Source organism: Watersipora subatra, chromosome 1 (genome assembly GCF_963576615.1).
Source record: "Watersipora subatra chromosome 1, tzWatSuba1.1, whole genome shotgun sequence".
NCBI classification, from domain to species: domain Eukaryota; kingdom Metazoa; phylum Bryozoa; class Gymnolaemata; order Cheilostomatida; family Watersiporidae; genus Watersipora; species Watersipora subatra.
Genome location: NC_088708.1, coordinates 4,991,501 through 5,018,475, shown reverse-complemented (window position 1 = coordinate 5,018,475; position 26,975 = coordinate 4,991,501). Strand labels below are relative to the sequence as shown.

Below are 26,975 nucleotides of genomic sequence, written 5' to 3'. Positions count from 1 at the left end.
AGCGCAACGATTTGTTCAAAAACGAAAACCAAATATCGGATTGGTAGACAACTAGCATCAAGCTAATTCTTATTGGCTCGTAAACCATAACATCATGCGAACGCGGAGCGGTTTCGCTTCATTGTTATCGTGGTTGAGTCTGGTCAGATCAATGAAAAGGAGAGATTCATAAATAATTGTGGACGCGCTTGTGGTAGATTAAATAGGAAGTAGCTGCAAGCTTAAAAGGAAGTGTAGCTTTATCAACAACGTTTGTTTATTTACGGAACGGAACGACATATTTTGGTTTTGCATCAATATTATCGTCATATAGCTAGCTGCAAACGACATCAGCTTTTGTGGTTACAGGAACATTAAGAAGTGGACAGTCAGCTGGGTTTAACGAACTATATCAGTCAAAATAAGAGCTTGTGACAATTAGTTTTTTTACAATTAAATTTCAGCTGATGCACAAAAAATCGAGCAAATTCCTTTTGGGTATGCGTCTCATTTCTAAAGAAATCGAGCATTCTAATAGAGGAACTTTATAAGCCTTCTCAAAGATTCAACAACATCAAAGATAATGAAAGCAATTATTTATATTCTGGGATACAGCATACTTATAAGTAAGTACAACATGAGCTTACCTTTCTTGCCATTGCAGTTATTCGATATCTATGAGCTGTTGACACACGAACTAGAATTTGTCTTGAGAAAAGAATTAAATATTGTCAGTTACTGAAACAATCTTAGGTTAGTTATATTCTATGCTAATAGTTATATTCCATGCTAATAGACTTTTACAAACCTGTTACTTTGTGCTAACTTACCAGATTGTTAGGTTATTCCTCAAGCTAGCCGTGTTAATTTATCCTTTGCATTCATGATGTTTCACATATCCTGAAGTTCACAAGAAAATATTGATCCTGGAGTTTATGCTGTTTGTCAAGCTGTGTCCTTTGTTTATGCATCGGTGAACAACCCATTGAAAGGTTACAACTTTTCTGTCTCATCAGCGACATGTTGCTATAAGACCTCAGGACAAAAAGCAATGATTACGTCTATGTACTTTGATACTACAATTCTGTGTGCCATATTGTAGCTCATATCTTACAATTTATTGTTTTTCTAGAAAAGTTGAGCAAAATTATTTAGTTGCCCGGTGAAGTTCACATCTGTATTGAAAAATACTCTCATGGCTATTTCCAATTTGTTACAAATTAGGGCTGCTAGTTAACTTGAGAGAACAATAGGCTGACGGTAATTAGTTCAGCGGTTTTTTCAAAATGTCAACTATGATTAGCGTAATCAACGAATGTTTAGCTGACAGCCAACCCAAAGCATGCTCTCTAATGACAAACAAACCTCATTGCCTGCGAGCATTCGCCTAAAACCCAAAAGAGTATAGAATAGGCTGTTACAGCACTCTGCTATGTTAAGGAGTTGACTGCTTGTTTGTCAAACGCTAGGAATTTGATACGATTTTCTGTTGCACTGAACAAAAGGCTTCTAATTGTATTTCTTTTCAATTATGATAGATCGCCTCTTCATTTAGCTGTTTGCTCTCTCCTCAGGTATTTGATGAGGGAATGTTGTAAAATGCTTTATGACAATCAATTAATCTCACCTTCTTTGGCGCGTTTATGAATAAACATCAAGTATTTATCTTGCTTCTCTCAAAGACTGAAATAAACAAATATTAACTCTGTTTACGAGCATGTATGTACACTAGCATGTACACTAGTATGTGTAAAAAGAAAAAAATCAAGTTCACCAGAGTTAAGGAGCTGATAAGAGAAATAAAAACAGTTTCCTTTGCTACCCTGCTGAGCGTCCAGATAGGAGCCTACATGTAGTATTTACTAAAGCTCCTATGGGTTGATCTGAGAGAAGCTTTTGTAATATAACCATTTGCATTAGTCTGTTTGTTGCCTCAACAAGCCACTCTATCGTCCCTCCTGGGAGTATCTTATATTAGCTATAGGTAGCCACATCATATGTGCATCATCGTTTCATTTAATCTACTCTCTTTCCGAGTTAGTCGTTAGTATGCGTAAACCACGTCACTTTCATTTTCCACCATTTTTATGTTACAAAGAATATCCTTGACTGGTGCTTCACCATCATTGTCTATGTCATGACCAACTATGATTAAAGGTAACTGCTGTGGGCCATTGTCTCATTAATGACACAAGCGACGATTGACAATTCCTTTCAAAGCGTCACGACCGGACCAGCTACCAAGTAAATTGTTAAATAGAGAGTCGTTGGACGGAATGCTTTAATATACTCGATACCTCGAGTCTAAACACATAATGTCGACTGCGTATTCTATAGCACGCTGCAAAGCAAACTTAAGCGCTGAAGAGCGATGGTCCAACTGATATCAAGTTTCGACGTGCTGCAGGAAACATAAATGTAGCCGTAAATGTAGTCTGTTGGGCTGGCAGCTCTTTGAGGATACGAGTTACATGTCTGTGGAATTTATAACATCTTGTTTAATCAATGTAATGGAAGAGGCAGTTGTTGAGAAAAGAACCTGAGCCGCTCGTAGCAGTCAATCACTGTTAGAGGCAGTAAATCAATTAGGTTACTGCTTGCTCTATAATAGACATTACTCACTGTTTCCTGTTGAAGGAGAGTGAGAACTGGCACCCGGCATCATCATAATATTTGCCTAACTTTCATCAAATCGTAGTTTTGTTATTTGACAGCCAGTATTGTTGTCATGAGAACAATTAGAATTCCTGTTCCTGCTGCCAGCTGTCATTAACACAGATTTTTATATATTTGTTCAGAGTGCTCCATTGTGGTCTTGCCAACAGTTTCTGGCAGACAGCTCCATGTCTTGCCAACTGTTCTGTTATATAATGAGCTTTTAAAAGTGTAGGACCCCCTTTCTGGCCCTCACAGTAAACTATTGGCACTCGTTAATTGTATTCATACATTTTTGATAATTTACCCATTTCAGTCGCTGGAGATGATTGTCGGTTCCCAGCCCACTGGCACGGTCTCTGGCGATATCAGGATTACACATCTGTCAAAACGCTTGAGATTACCAGTGATAGTATAAACACTACCGGCAAATGTGTAAGATCCGAAGGTATCTCAAAATACCTCCTCAGTAAACCAGGGTATGTACTGCAGCAATATCTGTGCTATTCAAACAAATTTACTCGAGCTTTTGCGACATGTGATTGCGATTTTTGTTGTTGAATATCTTTTAACAAATGTTGGCAAGCGACTTCTATTACTTACAGCAGCGCTGCGTAAAGGGGAATTTGTTTACCTTCAGGGTTAGTCAATAGAATCATTGCTGAACATCCAATAGTACTTACTGCTTACATGAGTTTACTGACTGCTTTACATGAGTTTTCTTTCAAAAATTAGTTTTAGCAAATTAAAGTGTTTGCTGATGAATTGGTCATGAAAGAGTTCTAACAAATGACGTATGTGATGTTGCTGTTATTGGTCAATCTTTGTGACAGACGGCTTCAACTCGGCATAGTTTGATTTCTGAGTGTCATAGTAGCAGTTGGTTGGACATAACTTACTTGTTTATACGAGCAGTTTTTGTTGTGAGCAACGCAGACCTGCGACATTTGTCAAATCCTTTAATAAAAATCACCAAACTTTGCTTTCAAAACAATATTCTTCACTTGAAAGCTCCTCATATTTAGTTCTGCTGCAACTGAAAATATTTCAGGAAGTCCGTCTGCCACAATTATAAGCAGCAGCTTCGAGGGAATGGCTTTGTGAGACAAAGTCATCTGGAAATATTTTATGTCAAGGCTTTGTTGACGTAGTAGAATGTGATTGCACTGATTCACAGATCCTTAGCTGTGCCATAGGTATCCCGCGCTGACTTATTCATCGAGTTGACCCCCGGCTGTAAATTTTCCTTCGGTCGCTGCCAGTCGACTCACGTCAGTCAAAGAGTTTAAGGATACTCTCGCCAACATTCACCTGACAGCGTCAGCCTGGTTATTGAATTATCTTTGACTTTATATCCTTCCAACTAGCTTCGCTAAATCTCTACTAAGCAGCTCGTAGTACTACTTCATCAATGCCTTTTAAATGTTCAATAGTTTAATAGGTTTTACAGCTCGCCTCACTGCTATTTCAACCAGATGTTGGTGCAAGTTTTATGCCACCTACAAAGGGTTGTGCTGGCCAACGGAGTATCAATGTTAACTCCATAACAATCGCAACACGGCCCACTTGGATTAGCTGAATAAAATCACCTTTCATTGGCAATTTTAACTGTCATGTATTTGGCATCAGCTGGAATTGTAAAACAAAAATCTAACAGACATTTTTTTAGTAAGTTTTTATGGGATGATGTCATGACAGCGAAAGAGTTATGGGATATTTTGACTAAAATTTCGTTATCACAGGTACAGCCAGTCTAATACAACTTACTGCTTACTCAAGTCAACTGCTCATCTTCGGTAGGAAGTAGAAGTAAACAGAACTTTTATTCTTTATTTCTGTTCTGTTCTATTTGATTTTTTTTATAAATCCTTAGATGACACGTAGCTTACACTATTTTTAGATAACATCCAAACTTTTATTTAGCTTGTAGCATAAATAAATATTTGAAATATATTGAATAGATTACTATAATATATATTTAGCGAGCGCTGTTGCTGCTCTTATTATTTTATGATTTGCGGAGTGAATTTATTGCTCATAGGAGCAAAGAACACACAGAGAACTGTTGGGGATATTTATCTTTCAGGTTTATTCGTTTGGGACAACCAACAACCTGCTACACATGTATGATATTTACCCCGAGACATGTTAATGTTATCCAATACAAAGAAGGTAAGATTGTATATTATATTTATTGTGGTTTCGGGCGACAAGATTTTACTCATTGGAATTGTTCGATTGTTATGTCCTCAAAGACGCATTTAGGCAAAGATGCAACAAGAAATCAGATTTTAGGATCACCAGTGTACTAAAGACATGTCCAGCCCATAGCCTAAGTCCTAGCCTCTTGTCACACCGCTAGTCATGGCTTCCGTTTATTTATTAACAATTTTATATCTAATCATCACTTCGTGATCAGACATTTGCATTTTTAGTTTTAGATTCCAATAAAATAATATAATTTGTATTACATTATAAGAAACATTATATCGCTTGCAACAGTTTGACAGTTGAAATACTGGAATATTATTGATTTCATTCATCCAAGGATCCTTCAGGAATTTCCTACAAAAACAAACAATTGCGGAAGGAGCTTCTTTTGAGCGTTCAAATTTTTATGTAATATGTGGTTTCATTAGTTGATATATGGCAAAAAGGAATAATCTTTGTTATTTGGAGATTTGCAGTAATCTCACGTTTGAGCTTGATGAAAAGGGTAATCGAATAACAGCAATTTTCACTGTTCTTATTAAACAGTGTCTCTGGTAGCAATTAGTGTCTTCTGTTCCAAACTACACCTGACCAGATATGCCAGATATCTGGTCTGGTAGTGCCCATAATGTTTTGCTTGATAATCCCAAACAGCTCCTACCGAATGGCCAATGGCCGTATAACCATCGGTGTACAAATTTTCACAACTAACATCTTAGCAGTCATTTATCATGGTGAACAACATGCTCCGATGATTGTAAGTGTACGTTTCCTTTTCTGTCAGAAAATGCTTTGAGATAGAAACTAGCGAAGCTCTGATTGTCCGTAGTTGCCGCTCTCATTCTGTTGTTTTTTCAGCGCTTGTCGTAACATCTTGAAAAGAGCTACCCATATGTTTGCATGTTTGTTTTATATCTTCATTGTTTGCTGTTATTTACTACAATTGTATACGACTTTTGAAAGCTTTGTTCCCTTAGCCAGCAGTTGAGAGCGGGCAGATTACTGTCGTATTACACTTGATCTCTAATCTTATCGAATCGCATCTTTTTACCTTTCGCTCTGCGCTATTTTTTTGTATATAGTTATTATACTTCTTGCCGATTTCAAACAAAGACCTCCAAAGTCTCATATGTTCACTGTTTTATTTTCTGTTTCTCTTGAAGGAATTGTCCAGACTGCTTGTTAGCTACCTTTTATTTCTGCCAACAAGTTGTCTATTTTCCGAAATTAATATCTTAAGCCTAGGCTTCATTGGCCTGCGAATACAATAACTGTGGCCGTGGAACCACAATCTTTCTTACTAAAATAATGGTCAATCTGTGGTCTAGCGGGAATGCTAAGCTACCGCGGTTATGTCTGGTGGTAGCGCTTATCGTAAGCCACAGCAATCAGTTGGTCTATCCTTTTGCTGATGCGGAAGGTGTTGTGTACTTTTTAATAACAATTCATCTATGCGCTTTTAAAATAGTTGCAGGCAGTCATGCAATGACAGGTGGACAAAGTGAGAGTTCAATCTTTCTAGCACTTGGAGCCAACTATTTTAGAAACATCACAGCTGCCTGGACAGGGGCTTGTCAGTAGCAAAGAGATAGTCGCTACACTAGCCACTCAGTGTCTTGGCTCTGGTGTTGCACGAAAATGAAGTTTTTCTATTTACTAAAAAAGTACTTGCAAAAACCCTCCGGTTTGGTCTGCCTGCTGCTTGGCAGCCATGACAGTCACAGCAACAAGCTTTAGGAGCTGCAGTAAATGACACCTGTTGGATAATGCCATGTGTTTATAGCAGCCCCAGCCTTATCCTATTAGAAAGGGCTGTCCTGATACAATTTCCAGCTCCGGTATGTATTGATTGAATATTTCTCTTTTAGGGCAAATCTGTGATAATTTTGAAAACCCAGTTGACATGGATACTCTGTGTAACCAGCGTGGGGTCGGCGCAAACGAAAGGCTAAAAACCTTAGTCCGAGGTAGGCTGGTCAAATAAAATTTTTATTATCATAGCTAGGGATGTAAAAAGTAATGCATAGATTTTATTACAATTGGCTAGACTCAAGCAATACATGGCTGGCAGAGCTCGTACCAATCTATTTTTTATGAGAGAACGTATTCAAACATTCACAGAGCACGGAAATGCACAACAATCCAGTAATTGACTTGATTAACCTTTAGCAAGACATTGAAGAGGCTACAAAATCAATCTCAGCTGGGAAACATTAGCCATAAATGTACGTTCTTATGGCCAGCTTCTAGCTAGCCTAACGATTCAATCAACTTGGGCACCGGCTATGAGTCATTATTTCTAGATTTCCCTATTAAATGTCTGTTTTTTATAACTTGTTAACTTTTCTTGCAAAAGCCATAGTTCATTTGTGTCCTAATTAATTGCGCTGGCCAGTAATTGTTCATCGACTCTAGCGGACAAACTTATCCATCACCTTGACTTAATGATAATTTTTGCATAATCGTTCTCCAATGAAACTCACAGGAAAACTTCCCCTTGATTTGATATCCACCTATACACATGTTGTAAACACATCTGTCAGTTCTCATCAAAGCACAGTAGTTTAGGTGAGCAGCTCAAACGCTGTCATCAAGTATTTCCTGTGGCTGTTTATCGTTATTTTCTTTAAACATAAGGTATGGGAGGCAGGTTTAAATTTGCTTGCAATTTTTAGTTTAGTTTCCCATCTGCAAGTATGAGATAGCCGTGAGTTGTGTAGCCCATTGCTAAGACTATTGTACTCCTCTGCCGCAGAGCAAAGTATGCAAAGCAATAACCCTTACATGTCACAACATTCCTTCATATATTCTCTATCTTAAAGGCAAATTATTTTTCAGACAAAAATTGTTATGAGTGTAGCACTCGAGGGCTGACAGTATTTAGACACGCTGAAGAGGAAATTATAAAACAGGAATCCTTATTTCTAGTGTAGATTGCAAAGCGTTCACATAAAAATAAGTTATTGCTGGAATTGCATAAGTCTTGTGCAAAGCCCAACCATCAAAGTGGTGACGAAAGAATTCACGCTAGTAAGAAAAATGGATGGCAGAGGCTGATGTAGGAAAACACAGCTATACAAAGTAACGACTCCATTTTTTTGTTTTAGCTAATGCGACACCATTCAGCTGTCCGATCAATCTCTTTGCATATTCTATAAGTTTCACATACGCTACATACGATGGCTTCTGTGAAGAAGATGCACTTCGAGACTCCAAGATGTACCAGTGCGCGTCTGAGAGCAAGGTGAAGATGGTTTTCAGCAACTGTCCCAAACCTACAAATGGACCTGAGGGTAAGTAGCTCTTAACTACTGGTTGCTGTTGAGATACAGACTCATGAATTGTGTGGTATCTGTAGTCGTGTGCAAATGCATAAGACAGCCTATAATAATCTAGCATTTCTGAAATGTATATAACCAGTTGGAGTTTGTTTAAAAAACGACAAGAACACAGAAACTTTGTATCACTTTAATGCTCAGAATCTCATATCTGTTTTTTTCTGCTGGTTCTTAAAGACGATACTCTGGCTGTTACCTTATGTTGCTAAGTAGTATTAAATGTAATTATTTTTTACTAAAAGCGATTTTGAGAAATGATGGGTTTAACTGCCAAAAGTGACCGAGTCTATACTGCTAGGAAAATAAATATGTCAAACATTTGAGAAAACCATAAAGTTTAACACAATAGCTTGAGAGAAAAATTGATTTTTGTTAATATTTTATTAAAACAGCAGATTTTATCGCGTGAGAGTATTATGTAATTGTAATGTAATAGAAGGAATAAATTTCAACTCGCAAACAACACAATAAAATGACAGGAAAGTGTATATTTTTAAGATTAAAATGATAAAAACATTATTATATTACTGTGGACTATATTAGACTCATCAAGACCTAGCGTTCAAGTGTATGAAAATCGTCGGGCAGTCTTATAATTTTGCATATGAGTGTAATGAAAAGCCCTCCAACCCCTGTCATCCTTTGGTCTTCAGTGCTGGCTATGATTATTATTCTTGTTTACTAGTGTTCCTAATTACCCAGTTAGCTGTTTGTTGTTTTTATAGCTGCCGCCACGGTTGCTGTGTATTAAACATTATTGATGTGCCATTGATCATTATTTTTGCTCTACAAATAGCTAAGTGTAACAGTAAAACATTCTATTATTATGCATTTATACGCATGACTTTGAAAATTAAAAGCCTTTTTGAAGTCGGCGCTTGTAAGTAGTAAAGTGTATTGCATCGATTAAACTCTATACAATCAGCCATCACTGAGATCAAGCAGCTCTGCCATCTGGTGACAAACAGCCAGTTCTTAAAGCATGTCAAACACTCAATGATCAATTTATATAAATCGGAATCACAACTGAGTTCGTTATACAGTAGAAATCAATGCTGTACTAGTTGATAGTCTTTGTTCCTTCAAGTAAACTTGCTCTATCATTGCAGATGGAAATTACGAATTTGTATGTCTGGCAACCTGGATAAGTGGAGGCGACTGGCTCTATGCAAAACTGGGTACAGATGACTACAGATGCATGGTTAGTATATGATATATGTAATCAGCTCTGTCACTCATTTCGAATGACATTAATTTTTTATATCATGAATCATTGTAAGTTTTTCAGTCGACATATTTGATTTAAATATGTATCTGACAATACGATTGTTTGAGTACCAGTAAATCTAGGTCTATTCATTCTAATGTCAAATCATTTCACGGCTGCCCTTCAGTAATCACTGGCCTATAGAAAAACTTTCCATGCATTGTAATAGCTAATGGTTTTCCCTGAGGGCTGGATACTTACTGTTCAGAGGAATGAACATGAAAAGCACTTGAAAAATATTTGTTGCTGCATGAGTTGCTGGTGAAGAGCTCGGGGCCGGTGCGGTTTCACTATTGGCTTATTACCTCGCTACTTAGAGTCGTCCGTTCCTTTTTCACTCCCCGCAATCTTATAAATACGCATTGTATTCGGAAAGATGGAGGTATTTAATCACAATGGACACACATTTAGACGACCTTTCACTACCAGCCCTAATTATCCACAAGGACTCACCATTAATATTTTACTATCTTAAACTTGTAATAATTAATTAACGATGGCAGATAGTTTGTAATGAACAGAAGTCTCCATTGTGCTCAGGTGATCTGCTAAAACGCAATTAGCTTCTGTTTGTCTTCAATTTGTCTCTGCTCCCTATTCTCAATTGTCTCCATTTTATGTTACTTTTGGATAAGCAGAATTACATGTTAATAGCGTTTCCCTTTCTGTTTTATCCTAGTATTACGATCCAACCTCAAAAGCTTTCTCAATCTCTATGAACGCGGATTGCGTTGGACTCTCAATTCCTCAATCATCCCCTATCAGCATTTCATGGCTCGAAGGTGAGATATATTAACATAATACCTTCATCAATTTTACATAATAGCTACTACGAGTTACCCGTTACTCTGTTAGGGCTTAAGTACATTTCCTCTAACAGATACCATCTGCATAACAATAAGTGTAGAAGTCATTGCTTTACACCCTAGCATGAGAGCTCTTGCTGTCCCTAGCATGAGAGCTCTTGCTTTACACCCTAGCATGAGAGCTCTTGCTTTACACCTAGCATGAGAGCTCTTGCTTTACACCTAGCATGGGAGCTCTTGCTGTCTCTAGCATGAGAGTTCTTGTTGTCCCTAGTAGAGCTCAGTTATTTTTTACAGATGTACTTACACAAAATTTTAATAGATTTTATTAAAAAATATCGATATTTTTATCATCTGCGATTGTTTTTTATATTTGAAGTGATCTGACTGCCAGGATGTTGCAAGATTAAAATCGACAAAACTTGACCGCGCTAAAACGCTCAGATCAAGCGAAAGTGCGATTATGACAACTATAGTTGCAGACTGACATAAGGGAGACACGTCACGCCGCAACATGATCATCGCAATAGCCGACATCAACTATAGCAGCGATTTTTCTTCTAAACTTGGTAATCGCGACAAAGTTTTGACGATTTTCTCTCGAAACATCCTGGCAATCTTATCATCTCAAACATCGACAGCAATTGCAAATGATAAAACATACCGATACTTTTTGATATAATCTATGAAAATTTAGTGCACGTTCATCTTTAATGCTTCTATTTGCTCCTATGCACCGGCTGAGCTGTTTGCAGAAGTTAGCTCTTCGCTACAGCATGTATGTAAAGCTGTCGGCAGCTTTTTGTCGTGTTAGATTCAACAGTTATTTTCTTGCTTCCGGTTATAGTCTGGCCACAAAATTAGCCTGCAGTCCTACATTTAGCTTGTTAGACCAAAATAGCTTAGGTTTATATCTTAGCTTGACCTCATTTAGCCTAGTAAAACCACTGAGACTAACAAAATGGTGATAGTAAGTCTGAATGGGAGACACTTACTTGTAGGTACGCAGTTATACAAACCTGCACCAACCTGTCGCTACCCTTCCTGGTTTACCAGCAAAGAATGGCTCGATCTGAAAGGAACTTATATTTACCGATTCGATCAGTCGGCCTTCCAAATTGTGGTGGATACGCGATCGACGAGCGAAACCAACCACAGGTTCACTTGCCACCAAAAAGACAGTAGTAACCGATATATAGCTGAAGTAATCGATGACTGGTGAGTGAATTTACCGGAACCCGAAACCCCCCCCCCCCATTGACCTCCTGTGACCATTGTTCCATTGTTTTTTTGCTTTCTGTGCCAAAAAGGTTAAATTGTTGGCATTATACTTATCCAGCATAGTATTACCGTGGAATGTTTGTGGATTGAATAACATTTTGGTTGGGCTGTTGCAGTGACCATGGGTACCAATGCATCACCTTGCAACCAATCACAGATAGTGTGGCACGGATAAGCATAGGTGAGTCAAACAGCTTCTTTCTCTCACATTCACATTTTTATTAGCTGACAGTTGAAAGGTCACAAGCGATGAAGATATCTGGTGACTCATAGACTTGAAATTCAATCATAGCTATCAATCTGTATATTAATTACCAGGGCCTTATTCATAGCCTCAGTTGAGCTCCTTTCGAAGCTCTTGTGGGAGAATAGAGAATATTTGATAAACTGTAATGTGCAAAGTATTGGCTAACAATTCATAAATTATAAGCCAAAAAAACCATTTATTAACTTCACCGCAAAAACCGAAAGGCTAATATGGGTTTAGGGTTCAATGCTACACGGACAGCATTCACTGATAGCACTGCTAGTATATACTCAAGAGATGCGTAAATGGAAGATATATACATGTATGTGTAAGCATGAATAGCTAAAATATTGGCTTGCTAAATCGGAAGTGGTAGTGAAAGTGACAGAATGATTGCTATGTAAGTATGCCTGCCCTAACCATTATTTGATGACAGAGGAGCTAGTAGTCTGTCAAGGATAGACTAGTGGTTGGAAATAGTAGAGGCATGAGACAGCTTCTTTTCGTTCCTCCTGTGCGAGTGCATTTATATTAATAATTAATAGAGTTGTTTAATGTTGATTATGGAGCTATTCCTCATTTGGCTGGGCATAAACGCATAGACCACATTATTTATGCTGAGAGAAAGTACAGTTTTTTGCTTCTCACAACTAGCTGTGGCAGAGAACACTGTGTCAAGCAAATCAAATTGTAATTTGTTATACTGGTACACCATTTCTTTATGTCGCTCTTAAACTGTGTTTGTCTGCATTTACTATAATTAAGCCATAACCTGTGAGTGGTCACATATACACAAAATGGCTTTCTGGTAAAAAATAACTTGTTCATTTTGCTATGTTCTCATTACGAATGTTTTGGTCGTGTGAGTTTTTAGCAAGACGTTTATTCATTATGAGCACGAGCAGAATTGCTCAGAATTTATCTTCAAACAGGAAGGTTGTAGGCAGAAACTCACACTGGTCAATTTGCACATAGCCACATACTAAATATACATGCTCAAGGGCAGATTAACACATCGGTAGAGGAGTAACCATGCTGGGCATATATGCCAAGCCTGAAAGCACCTGTTAGCGCCTGTCATTACAAATTTATGTTGGCAGCCTGGAAAGTTCTAAGGCTAGTCATGGTCCGCCTGAGACTTGTTTTTCAAACTCGGTCTGTTTTTAATCATGCAAAATCATAGAATCTAAATTAACTAGGATTCATCAAAGGACAGGCAATTAAAGTGAGATATTTAAAATTTGATATATTTTCATGCAAATCACGGGTTATGATACATACTCATATTTATGCAAATCTGTGTTTTATGATACATGCTAAAATATTCTCAGAATTATTTCATCCATGAAAAATGGCACAAAAAGTAATGAGCTAGCTAGGCTTGTTTGATGTATTTTCAGATTCCTATCTTGATTGATATCATCAAAAATATATTCAAGTTAATTAGTTTTGCTATAATATCTGCATATGCCTATCTATAAACATACGCGATGGAAACGGAGCTTGTATATGCTAAATGAGGATAGCGGAGGGTGGGAGTATAGAACATTCACTACAGATTCATAAAATTACAGTAGAATAAATGGTTTTGTTTAATAAAACAATTCCTTCAACCTATTGGTATGTAAAGACTGCTTCTGAGCTGTGATGTCATGATATCAAAGTATTGGTTCATTCCTAGCTGTGTTTGCTTTAGAAATAGAATCTCGTGCTAATAGTGGACCTGTAACACAAATTCAAAATCTTTTCTCCTAATTTAAGGTTCACATATCACATATGCTCATTCTATCAAACATGAGTGCATCTGTATACAAATGAGGCAGAGAATTTTTTACGCAAATTCTTTCCATACAGGGTTGGTAGCAGGAAAAGACTCTGGTTACAGCAGCCCTGGCCAGGCTATTTCGCATCATTTTGCAGTACATTTTGGTATTTGCAGAGCAGTGATTGCAAAAGAGGACAAGGCAAAGTGAAAGCACATTTTTCAATTGTAGGGCTGCTGTCTTCAACTCCAGCCACGGCTTGTTCTGACAAAAACACACGACCATCGGTGTCTGATACCATGCTAGTGAGAGACAACGGCGCTAGCCCTGAGGCGTGTCCAGTAACGGGACGGTACTCCCTTCGCACAACAGAGCCTCGCTGTGCGGCCGTTGCAGAAGTACCTTGCAATTTTCGTTCTATGATCACACTCAGCACCTGTAGGAATACGAGTAAGGCATAGTCTCTCTCGTTTCGACCACTTTCGATGTCTACAGTAAAAACCTGTACCGAATTCTCATTCCTTCAGTCATGTCTAATTATAAAACTTTCAACACAAAAAATGTTAGTTGATTGCATGTTTTCAGGATACACTTTCATTTATGTATGACAAGATTGTTAATTGATCCTGAGTATTTGTCACTGCCCTGAAGGCACTCGGTAACTGCCAGTGCAAAGGAATCCTTGCAGGTCTCTCTAAATCCATACATATCTGTGTAGATTCCTGCCATATCGTAATTGTGTCAGACAGCTCTAACCAAAGTGAAAGTATATAGTTTTATGTTTGCACTTTTTGTACCAATTCGTATTAATTGGTTATTCAAAACCAGAGTTTAATGCAGGCTGTCCTGGCTAATCGCTTTTGCAAGGGGATAACTGTGTGTTGAAATCGGTATGTTGAAATTGTAACAAAATGGTAATACGGTGCCAAAGAGTCTTGTTGTAATTTATAGATGGTCTGTATTATTAGTCACTAAACAATGCGTGCGGGCTGTCTACCCGTACCGCAGATAGCCTGGCAACCATCATCAATAATAATATATGTTACGTCGCTTGCAGCAGGGACATTATTCACTGTCTGAGCCAGTTCGGAAATGAACTTAGAGGAATTGTTAAATATGATGCATGACTGGCGTGAGAATTAGCCCACTGATTTCAGTGCTTCTTTAGGGCAAACTAATTGATTTTTTTTTCAAAAACTTGTAATTAATTTTTTCCTTACGGGTTCATAGCTAGGCTGCTGACTAATTGGTAACAACATTTTAAAGCTCATCTATAAAACCGGCAGCCGCTGCCTGATGCTTTCTTGCGTGTAACGCTCAGACACATTTTATTCTATTTGACAGATCAGACATTTTCATGCTCAGCTAGCTGGAGCGATGGTGGTGTCGAGAGGCTCATCCTTTCTGACAATCGGCCCCCATATGGGAGCAACTGCTATGTAAGTGTTGACAATCAGCCTTGAAACTCTATACTGACTTGTGACCCTTAGAAGCGGATCAGTGCTTGGCTAAAGCCTATAATACTCCTGTAGCTGCTGTAATACCCAGTAATACTCGCTACTAAATGACAGGCTGATTGTTCTACCAAGTGGTATCTGGGGCCGAATTGTTTAAATACCACTTCTGGCTGAAAGGATTGTTCTTCGTACTTTAACAGTGTCAACCTGCCAGTGCCAATCATATCCAAATGCAATCTGACAGCTTCAACCTGTCTCGCTATGCTTGTGAATACTCAGAATATTGATGTCACTTATTCATCCAGCATATTTTACACATTCGAGTATCTTCCTTCTCGTGCTGATAAACAAGGATATGTTAGCCTAATAGTAACTGATGCCAGTTATATGCTAGTTCGACCAGCCTATCACCGCTAACTTACCATGACTAGCTACAGCTTCTATTAACCTTCTCTATTCGCTGCAGAGATATGAAAACAACGGGAATGAAAAAATATTTACAATAGATGAAAGTTGCAACTATCATTCCCCACCGATATCTCCGGCCATTCAAGACGCACAGATCAAATTATTTAACCGCAACAGTAAGTATTATTGCACTCGTCTTTTCTAATGTCTGTGGCTTTATTATGACCGGACATGAACTTGGCTTCTTATCCTTTTATCTCATTAAAGGTTTTGTAATAAAACTTAATACATCAGCAGTTATTTTAAAGAGTCTAAAAGCTACACTCAGCATCTCTATGCAGGTAGACAACTTGTGGTTTCTAAACCGGTCACTTGTCAGGCTTCAGCAAGATCCCTTCATAGAACCTTTTTGTGTTGAAGCCTTTGGGGTAAAGGGAGCCATCAGTCGCAAACATGTGCGCCGTGATGTATAGAACAAAAGATAATGGGCATCCTGAACTTTGTTAACTAATCACAAGCATGAATCGTTTTGCTAGCAGGTCTCCTGTCTTGTAGCGCGCGACTTTGCTAAGTGCGTTTTACACTTAACCTGAGCTACTGCTACTCATGCGTCAGCCATTGAATTGTCTAAGTTATGGTAGTTTCCTGGGTAGGTGTGAAAACCTTATCGAAGGCATGACATAAAAATCTTTTACCGTTTTCGGTATGACGAGGTTTCTGGAAAGCACTAGAAGCTTTTGCCAGATTGAGTCGGCAACGTAGATGTCTGTGTCAGATGGAACCCCACTACATAATTGCACTTGGTCAACAGGTTCACAGCGTCTGCAGTTGCTCAACAATAGCTAGAATTGGGATATCATACATGTCTAGACAACATTTTCTATCACCTATTTTAAACACTATAATAATAGCATAATATAAAAACAGAAAAATGATAAAACACTTGGCTATATAACACCAAGAAATATTCACAGAACAAGCTGCACTATATGCATACTAAGCACACAACTGGCTTCTATTAAAATAGGCATGAGTTAGCAAACCATGTGACAGGTTTCCTCTGACTTGTGAAACCTGAAGGATGAGTGTGGAAGCATCAGCTTTATAAATTAAACAGGATGTGTCCAGTTTGAAAAGATTGAAGTACCTGATACTTTGGTAAAAATAAAGATAAATTGACAAGGAACTAGTTCTTCCTCAACAAGATGTATATCAAAATTTTGAAGTCCATGTAAAGGAGCACACAATAATTGGTCAAGAGATTTTTTTGACAGCATCGATGGTCAGGTAGTGCACTAACAATGCATTTCACCATTGCAACAAACCAATTGGAGAAACCCAAGCTTAAGCTGGTTAAAATCTGTCTATCAATCAGCTACATTGCTAGGTACAGTTTTTGCTAGCTTAAAATAATATGAATAACAGTCACCTAAACATGGAATACACACGGTGATGAAACCAGTGTTGTTGAACTACCAGAAGAGTCATTGTTTGCCTCGACATAACTCCTGTATGTGAATGTTATTGCAGGAGGATGTGCTAGTGAGGCTGGCTACGCAGGTGTATACAATGAAGAAAGTACCAACATGGCCCAGACATCGACTGGCTGTCTATTAGGTGTGTCTCATGGACTTATACTTCTTTCTAGTTTCTTGCCTGTATTTTTACAGAAGTCCTGCCATTCTCAACTACAGTATACACTAGAGAAACTCGCAAATTATTTATAATGTTTTTTTTATATTTTACTCATGAGAATTAACTGCTCTTTGTTCTATCATTTTCACTGAGCACTATTTAACTTATGTTCATATTTCACATGGAGCGATTAAATCGTTTCCTGCACATATATAGAAACTGCCAAAATATCTTGTCAGAAATGTTTTTGCTTAATTGTCATTGTTAGTCATCATCATGTGCATTCTGTTACCAGCTTAGGTGTCTGAACACTGAGACCAGCAAATGCGGGTTATTCCAACTGTTCCGAGTGTTTTTTAATAAACTGCCATAGCGCTTATTTTTGTTGTACATTATACAGGCTGTGCTGTAACATGCTATCGCTATTATATATTTTTTTATATGTTACCTGCTCAATAAGTTATTCAAAGAATACATGACTCACAGTGAGCCACTCTCAGTATGAAACTAATGTGTTTTATTGAAAACGAATTTACATTAAGAAAAAAATTGATGCTGTACAGGGAGGGATGTATGTATAAAGAGCATTGAGATCATTATAGAGCGCCATTAAGTGAGTCCAATTCTCATACATTCTCTAACATGAAACTGAAGCTCTTCCCCTGTCATAGTCTTGGCCTTATTTTTAAGATCATCTAACAGCGTGACAGCCCATGACAGGTCATCTTCCCACAAGCTCTTGTTAGCAGGGTTTATGTGAACAGCCTTTTGGAAGCTCGCTATGGCTGCGTGTACCTCACCGATGTTAAGCAGCGCTCTGCCATTTGTCTGCCAACCGATCCACCATCGAGGATTGATAGTTACAACAAGCTTTGCTGTACTCACAGCAGGATAAAGTTCGTTTAGCGCCATCAAAGCCTGCGCTTTCATCTCTAGCACAGTTTCATCACCATCTACCAACTGAAGGCAAGCATCCCATTTGTTAATTGCTTCCCAATACCTGAAAGATACTGTACTAATAATCGCGTGTATTTATGGGTAGATGAAAGGATTAAATGTCACGGTAGACTCTTTGTAATGCAAGCTATTTACATAGTTCTGTATTTCTAATCATGTAAAAGGTATTCCGTTTGCTACTCAGCCGATACAGTCCCAATAAATACATGGAAGGCCGTCGAATATACCATCTCTCAAAGTCAGTTAGACCGTGGTGTCATACTTAACTAAGTTTCCATAAAAAGATAGCGTAGCGACACATCCACATATGGTGCTGCGCTGCCATCATGGAAAACACCGGGAATTCTATCGTAATTCAGTGACGCAGTTTGGAAGCGAAAGACCATCTTTGTGCCATAGAAATGACCTTAGGGGTCAACAGAGTTACACTTGCGCATAGGTCTTGCTTGACTGCTGATTCTCAATCAAAATATTTTGTTTTAAAATGCAGAGTATCTTGTATCATAGCTTGAGGCAGCAGGAAAAAAAGCTGACGATTAACTAATGTCATGTGCATTTGAATAACGCCATAAGTAGTTTTTCCTTCAGATCATCCAGGTTTTTTTTTGTAGTTGACCTCTTAAAGATACTTTGACAAAAAGTGTGGCGCAACCATAGTTCTAATGCAGCGCCTTATGGAATCATATCTGCTTGTTGGTCCACCGTAGCGCTTTGGCAGTGGTGCACCCAGGTGTCATTACACTATCGCTGTATGGAAACTTAGTAATAGCTGAGGTCTATGCAAGGCCAACACACCTTTCACTTTCGGCTAAAGCAACCCCTTCATTCTTTAAGCGCTTTGCCTTCAGCTCGCAATCCTCCAACAATAGCTTCTGTTTCTTAACCGGAACGCTATGTAACCAATCAACATTATCCTCATCAACAGAACCCTCTTCGACCTGCGCTGCCTCAGAAAATGCTTCGGGGTTTAACTTTGACTTGTTTAGTATCTTTCTCTGTTTTACCTTCCAGCCGAATGAAGTGCTTGCCATGTTGACAATGATTTGGCAGCTCGTTTCCTACAAGTAACCGGTCGACTAAAATGTTTCTAAAAACCTATGACGTTTTGTTTCCAATCTTTCTCTAAAACTGCGGATACGATTTTACGAATTATGTAAAAATAATCAAGATGTGAATATTTATTTCTAGCAATGAATGTATTGGCTATGATTATCATTGTATTATATGCTGAAGGTAGGTTTAATTAAGGAAGTTTTATATGATACTTTACCATAGAAAATCTTCATCTTATGCATGTCATAACCTCAACTATGTCATAGCAATGTAAGCTCAATGATCGCTGATACATACTTCAGCCATAAAGTTGAGAGTGGGAGAGACAGGGTATTGCAGAAATTTATAGAGACACATAGAGGCGCAGCTGCCTAACATGGAGTTCAAGAAACGACTTTTTGCTAAATTGTTATGACAGCACTTCAATATAAATATCCTGGAATAGTAAACAATTTACAACAATAAAACATGCCGAGTTCACTCCTTGTCAATACATCGTACCAAACTCCCCAGCGCCCTCATCCCTTTTTCCTAACCCTCTCCACCACCTTTCTCAAACCACAAATATTATGATTGCAAGGCACCAGAATTTGATAATGTCTACATATTGAGCCAATCAGAACGGATTACAATTGCAATCGCCGCAGTGACTGCGCAGCGAATTGTGAGCTTTACTGAACTGGTATAGCTGAAGAAGCGGAGGGCATGACCATTGAGCAAGCTGCTCGAGCGGGCACTTGCAGTCGCTTTTGAGTGACCTCTGATGTATTTAGACAGAAATAAACAGGTTTGTGTTTACTAGCGATTTATTGTAAAAAAAATCAAAAACTGGACTATCCAGTTTAAAAAAAGGAATAACACTGGCAAGGACAGGTCAGATTAATCGAGAACCAGAGGTCTTGTAAATATTAAATGTATCTAAAATCTAAATATAAGTTGATAGAGAAGCTTAGAGCATACTGATTGGAGGTTAAAAACACAGCATCAGCAGAGGTGAACACCTGAGTTATGGCCTTCTGCATTTTTCAGGCTACTTAGAAAAGACATATATGTTGCCGAGCCTGTGACAGCACCAGGATCAGCAGGATTCTTTCTCTCTGTATGCACATGGAAGGCAGTTCCGGCTGCAATGTCACCCTGACCCCATGCATCAACCTCCACAACGTGCCACTTGCTCATAGCAGGGTCTGCTACCAGCCGGCCTATCACCTGCGTAAGATGACAAAATGAGATAAAAATACCAGCATTGCTAAGAGTCTGCAAGAACTAGACAGTAGGATTGACAAACCTGCTCGAGACAACCAATCAGCATGCAGAACAAATAGCTGGGTATATTTTTTCCGTTACTGGTTGACGGTTTAACGTGATTATTTATTTACATAATGCATGTAGTGTGTAGTGCATGTAGTGTGTGGTGCATGTAGTGTGTAGTGCATGTAGTTTGTGGTGCATGTAGTGTGTGGTGCATGTAGTGTGTAGTGCATGTAGTTTGTGGTGCATGTAGTATGTGGTGCATGTAGTTTGTAGTGCATGTAGTGTGTGGTGCATGTAGTGTGTAGTGCATGTAGTGTGTGGTGCATGTAGTGTGTGGTGCATGTAGTGTGTGGTGCATGTAGTGTGTAGTGCATGTAGTGTGTGGTGCATGTAGTGTGTAGTGCATGTAGTTTGTGGTGCATGTAGTGTGTGGTGCATGTAGTGTGTGGTGCATGTAGTGTGTGGTGCATGTAGTGTGTAGTGCATGTAGTTTGTGGTACATGTAGTGTGTGGTGCATGTAGTGTGTGGTGCATGTAGTGTGTGGTGCATGTAGTGTGTAGTGCATGTAGTGTGTGGTGCATGTAGTGTGTAGTGCATGTAGTTTGTGGTGCATGTAGTGTGTGGTGCATGTAGTGTGTGGTGCATGTAATGTGTACTGTATGCAGTGAGAAGCACATGTAGTGTGTAGTTCATGTAGTATGTTGTGCATGTAGCGTGTTTACCACAAATAACAGCCATCAACCTAATGGCATGATTTTGGCAACAGCAAATAATTTATGAAATCTCTGAATGTCAAATCGCTTGTAACTTGGCATTTCAGTGCATTGGTCTAGATCAGGGTGTCACCAAAATACTTTTTTATGAATGAGTCTGATAACTAAATGAATGACAAACTTGGGCTACCTTATTCTGTTTTAATACTCGAAAGTGCTTCCAAGTTGGAGAAAAAGAAAAAATGCTAGGTTTACTTTCCATGTTAATCATGAGTGAGTGGCGTACAATGAATGAAAAACAAAACAGCCAACATGTTCATTTACTAAAGAGTTATCAAAAAAGTGACATAAGCTAAGAGATGATTAGACGCGACATGATGTGCACATAACCGAATCTTATAAACTAAGCAGCAGAAAATGGTCAGTGAGATTAGAGAAAGTGATGTTAGGCTTACAAAATATTAGGAGGTCTTCAAATGCAAGAAAATCAGCTAGTATCTTGTACATAATATTCAAATATAAATTTTATGCGTCTCATCAAAAAAATTCAAGGACCATTGGCGGGCTGGATGAACCGATTTCGCGGACTGTTTTTGGTCCCCAGGCTGTAGTTTGGTGACCTCCTGCTCTAGATCCCTGATATTTAAGTGGCATTTAGCCAGGCCATTTGCTAATAACAACATCTGTGTCACTAGCATTAATTTACTATGATGGAGTAGATTACAACTCCCAACAGTATTGACATGGTAACATGTTAAAAAGTAAATCATAAGGAAGATATTAGCCTGTCTTGACAAACTGTTGTTTTTGCGGAGTTGTCTCCCGTCGCGCGGGCGAGCAACACAACAGCTTGTCACAAGACGTACTGCACCTGATGCATCAGCTGTACTTATAGGGAGTTGTTCTCTTCCAACTATGCGGCTTGGTTGCGATGTTATGTCGGTCGCTCTATTGGTAATCATAACGGATTCCATGCAAAAATTTATGTAGAAAAAAATAAGATTACAACGTTTAACCAACGACCAGTCTCTGCGGTAAACTTTATTAGAAGTTGAGAACTTAGGCAACAACAGCGACTAAACATGTCGTTATTTGTGCACTCAGTCAGTTTAATTTCTATTTTTGTATCAGTCTGCTTTATTTGTTCTTATGGATTTTATTTTCAATTTATTTTATTCTTAAGTTTTACTAAAGTTTACAACAGAGTTGTAAACAACCAACAGTCTTTGGTTAAACTTTGTGATCTTATTTTTTCTACATAAATCTTTGAGTGAAATCAGTTACCCATGATTACCAATGGAGCGACCGATATAACATCGCAACTAAGCTGCAGAGACGGAAAAGAACAACTCCCTATAAGTGCAGCTGATGCATCAGGTGCAGTACGTCTTGTGACAAGCTGTTGTGTTGCTCGCCCGCTCGACGGGGGACAACTCCGCAAAAACAACAGTTTGTCAAGACAGGCTAGGAAGATATGTACAAGTCTGTAATTATGGTTGACAGGTCTAACATAAAAAACAATACATAAGCAAATAAAATATCATAATACCTTATCAAAGCCAAGAGTTGCAGCAGCCATTGCGGCCACAGCCATGGTATTGACATTGTTAGGAGCAAGAGGACACAAATCTCGAACAGAACCCTCATACAAGGTAACAGCTGTATTCGCTACTTGCGCATTCTTCTCCTTGAGCTCACCGTTGAGTTTAAGGCAAGAGGGGTGCTTAGTCATAGAGACTCTTAGGGCCTGTAAGCAAACTGTATGAGCTGAAAACACCTATTAAAGGTTCAGATATTCGATACAACTTTGTGATTCTAGTAAGAATCAAGAAGCGAGCACAGTCACAGCCATAAATGAATCAGTTCACTCAACGAACTCTATTTGTAACATACAAAGGGGAGATAAACACTAAATTGTTCACCAACTTAATTACTAAATAATAGACTATTTTGTTTAGCTGATGAAATGTTCAAAAAGCACATCCAACTAAAAGTATCCTACTATTGTATCAGCACCTGACATAAATCCTTGTTGAGATGCACCGATACAAACCTCATCATCTCATCATTTTTTAATGAATATGAATGAAAAATAAACATTGAAATAAATAACCAGATCTGACTAAGACTACTAGGCTGCACTCTTGCTATTTGTAGATGTAACCAGACTAGAATAGGATAAGGGTTGGTGAACATCGATAGTAGCCAGTATCATCTCACTTGTATCGATACATCAACCATAGGAGAGATGGACATTCGAAGGGAAAGTAGACAACTACCAACTAGAGGGTAATAGGAGAGACTTGGTTAAAATGTTTTGAGGTAATTACTATATAGTATTAACAACGGCATGGCTGCCCTAAATTTATGGTTTTGAATCAGCATAACAGATTTCTATAGATTACTTAGCATAAAAAATATTCTGTTGGTCATCAAAATCAGATGAAAACTGCATGCTGAGCATTGCACATGCATTGAATGGTTAAGTATTGCATATATTTTGCGATATTTAACCTTAACCGAATCTCCAATACATATGTCATACTCAAACACGGTGTTTGAGTATGACATATGTATTGGAGATTTGGTGACAGAAGCTGTTCTGAACTGTAGTTAAATTTGACATTCTTTGCTTGTGAAAATGGTTTGTATAAGAGCTAATTTCCACAGCAATTTGTTTCCAGGAAGAAAATTTTAATATTTGGAGGGTTTAACCCTGACAGAAAAAAAACTTCCCATAAATTGAAAAACACTAATCAATGAGGAAATCACTTTACATACATACAACAGAAATATTAGAAATGTTGTTGAACAAACAACAAAATGAATTGACATTTGACTAGTTTTTGAGTGTATGCCCCAGCTTTCATATTTGTTTTGTAACTCGGATCTAAATCTGAAGCCAGTGCGATTACTTAAACTAAATTTTGATGTTCAAGACATTGTTAAGGAATAACAATGTGATTAATTTGATGACTTAATCGAATTGAAGAATTGGATTAAATAGAAAAATCTTAGAGAAAATAAAATATGAAGGAATTAAATTAATTAAATAGTAATATTAAACGAAAAATTGCCTCCAAAATCATCAACACTTAACCACAAAAACCATACTGCATTTCCAACGATTTTGTTATATAAAGACTTGTCTGCACATAAAAAGTTTAATTCTAAATGTATTAAAAATATAACTTTCATAGAGCACACCGACAACATATTCAAGCATTAAGTGGCAATACCTGCAAAGTACCACTATCGGCCATTTTCTTGATATCGTGGCCTCCCCAGAAAGCTCCTGCAGGTAGATACAGAGAGTGGGCCATGCTTGCATGCCTAAGTTCCTGTTCAACAGCAGGGTCAGCGAATGCAGTTGGTGAACCCACAAGGTAATCAGCTACCTAAAAAGGCAAAAGTAGAGAAGTTCTCTATAAAGGTTACTAACATAAATACAAACAGCAAGGTGAGAAGCTTATGCAAACAGAAAATTGTGTTTACCTCCAGAAACAATTTTCCATAATCCTTAGAAATACAAGGGTGGGCAACTTCTACGATTATGTCCGGTGAATAAGCAGCACAGTTTTGTATATCTGTAAGTATGTATTGGTCAGCGAGCTTGCCCCGAAGAACCTCTTCGTGTCTGTTCCAAACGAATGCGAGCTCAAAGTCTTGGTCAGACAAGATTTGTTGAACCAGAAATTCTCCGAGTTTCCCATAACCGACTATACCTACTCGTCTCCTCTTCCCACCCATCAACACCTCAGCAAGCAGAGATCAATGCAAGAATTAGGGTGAAATATATAGTAAATCTGCTATACCATAACTAGATTATTTTGCGATACCTGCCACAAACTTTAAAACGAAAAAATATTTTCAAGCTTCCTCAGCAGCTTAGCACACACACTGTTTCTCTATATTTCATGACAACAAACAGAATAGAGACAACTAGCAGAATAGAGCAGTACCATCTAGTTCTCTCTCAGCTGCTAACAGAATAAAGCTGCATCAGCTAGTTCTCTCTCAACTGCTAACAGAATAGAGCTGCATCAGCTAGTTCTCTCTCAACTGCTAACAGAATAGAACTGCATCAGCTAGTTCTCTCTCAACTGCTAACAGAATAAAGCAGAACCAGCTTGTTTTCTCTCAGCTGCTAACAGAATAGAACAGCACCAGCTCGTTCTCTCTCAGCTGCTAACAGAATAGAGCTGCACCAGCTAGTTCTCTCTCAGCTGCTAACAGAATAGAGCTGCACCAGCTAGTTCTCTCTCAGCTGCTAACAGAATAGAGCTGCAGCAGCTAGTTCTCTCTCAGCTGCAACCAGAATAGAGCAGCACCAGCTAGTTCTCTCTCAGCTGCTACCAGAATAGAGCTGCACCAGCTAGTTCTCTCTCAACTGCTAACAGAATAGAGCTGCATCAGCTAGTTCTCTCTCAACTGCTAACAGAATAAAGCAGAACCAGCTTGTTTTCTCTCAGCTGCTAACAGAATAGAACAGCACCAGCTAGTTCTCTCTCAGCTGCTAACAGAATAGAGCTGCAGCAGCTAGTTCTCTCTCAGCTGCAACCAGAATAGAACAGCACCAGCTAGTTCTCTCTCAGCTGCTACCAGAATAGAGCTGCACCAGCTAGTTCTCTCTCAGCTGCAACCAGAATAGAGCTGCACCAGCTCGTTCTCTCTCAGATGCTAACAGAATAGAGCTGCACCAGCTAGTTCTCTTTCAACTGCTAACAGAATAGAGCTGCACCAGCTAGTTCTCTCTCAGTTGCTACCAGAATAGAGCTGCACCAACTAGTTCTCTCTCAATTGCTAACAGAATAGAACTGCACCAGCTAGTTCTCTCTCAGCTGCTAACAGAATAGAATTGCACCAGCTAGTTCTCTCTCAGTTGCTACCAGAATAGAGCTGCACCAACAAGTTCTCTCTCATCTGCTACCAGAATAGAGCTGCACCAACTAGTTCTCTCTCAGTTGCTAACAGAATAGAACTGCACCAGCTAGTTCTCTCTCAGTTGCTACCAGAATGGAGCTGCACCAGCTAGTTCTCTCTTTTGGTGGTAAATATCGGTATTTCTTATAGGCTAATAGCTTAATACTTTTCATTGATGTCTGAAACAGTAATAATCAACTTAGTTCCCACAACTTACGCAAAAGTGCACAAACGAAGCATAGTCAAAATAGAATAAGATGACTAAGCAAATTTAAAACTGATGTATGTATGAATATAAATTGTTTTATAAAACTAAGCCTTCTAAACCATACATAACAATTCTGATGGAGGTGCAGGGTAGCTGCACATTAAACATAACAATCACTCTGGAGTACCAAAGCATGAGTTTCAGTTGCTGAACACATCAAACCCTTCCTGCGCTCACTTCAACCCACCAAATGAAGCTATTCACCAAACTATAAACATATCTCCACCAACTCTCTCATACACAAAAGAATGGTTGCATATCATGAGAAGTCTGGCACAATATGGCTACACTGATATCCTACCCACCTCATCATGGAGCACTATCATCAAAACCTTTCTAGCAGATTTAAAAAAATGATAGACAGGCATTTCCAATTAGACAGCGTTAGTCACAAACGCCTTTCTAAAAAGTCAATCAACCAAACTATAAAAAAAGAATGGTCAAGAACATGGAATTTACAATTGCGCCAGGGAGCTTGCCCATATGGACTGTTGTCGAAACTAGCCCCTGATCATCTTGATGAATATCCAGTCCCACTATACCACAACAGACGCTTTCTCGGCCCTTAAGCAATCTTTTAACAGGGTATAGTAAGCTTCAGCTGTTTCAGTATCACATCAAAAAAACCTATACTACAATTTGCTCCTGCCTGACAGATAATGAAACCCCACGCCACTATCTATTTTACTGTCTAGACTATGAAGTCATGCGACAGACAGTACACCCAACATTACACAAGTGGGAGCGTATAACCCAGAT

The 26,975-nt window shown here is 38.5% G+C and overlaps 4 protein-coding genes across 4 annotated transcripts in view; 2 read left to right on the top strand and 2 right to left on the bottom strand.

Moving 5' to 3' along the window:
- The first annotated feature begins 189 nt into the window (after positions 1-189).
- On the top strand, positions 190-17,554 carry LOC137407696 (uncharacterized). Its single transcript, XM_068094351.1, has 13 exons — positions 190-605; positions 2,951-3,113; positions 4,721-4,806; positions 6,714-6,812; positions 7,953-8,138; positions 9,293-9,384; positions 10,130-10,232; positions 11,258-11,474; positions 11,654-11,718; positions 13,779-13,997; positions 14,892-14,986; positions 15,471-15,588; positions 16,943-17,554. The coding sequence occupies exons 1-13, from the start codon at positions 563-565 to the stop codon at positions 17,137-17,139; spliced, it is 1,683 nt and encodes a 560-aa protein (XP_067950452.1). The 5' UTR covers positions 190-562; the 3' UTR covers positions 17,140-17,554.
- Positions 17,555-26,975, bottom strand: part of LOC137410553 (tetratricopeptide repeat protein 33-like) — a 10,221-nt gene continuing 800 nt past the window's right edge. The window contains exons 2-3 of the mRNA XM_068096024.1: positions 18,800-19,062; positions 17,555-18,047 (exon numbers count right to left, since the gene is read on the bottom strand). Of these exons, the coding sequence (XP_067952125.1) occupies positions 17,657-18,047; positions 18,800-19,035 (627 nt within the window). The 5' untranslated portion in view covers positions 19,036-19,062 and the 3' untranslated portion in view covers positions 17,555-17,656. The remainder of the gene's footprint in view (positions 18,048-18,799; positions 19,063-26,975) is intronic.
- LOC137410463 (aspartate dehydrogenase domain-containing protein-like) overlaps positions 19,827-26,975 on the bottom strand; it is a 7,913-nt gene continuing 764 nt past the window's right edge. Inside the window, exons 2-5 of the mRNA XM_068095916.1 lie at positions 24,521-24,781; positions 24,265-24,423; positions 22,575-22,772; positions 19,827-20,266 (exon numbers count right to left, since the gene is read on the bottom strand). Of these exons, the coding sequence (XP_067952017.1) occupies positions 20,042-20,266; positions 22,575-22,772; positions 24,265-24,423; positions 24,521-24,781 (843 nt within the window). The 3' untranslated portion in view covers positions 19,827-20,041. The remainder of the gene's footprint in view (positions 20,267-22,574; positions 22,773-24,264; positions 24,424-24,520; positions 24,782-26,975) is intronic.
- The window catches only part of LOC137408505 (origin recognition complex subunit 2-like), a 23,946-nt gene continuing 20,269 nt past the window's right edge, over positions 23,299-26,975 (top strand). Inside the window, exon 1 of the mRNA XM_068095587.1 lies at positions 23,299-23,347. The gene's annotated coding sequence lies outside the window, so the exon portion shown is untranslated. The remainder of the gene's footprint in view (positions 23,348-26,975) is intronic.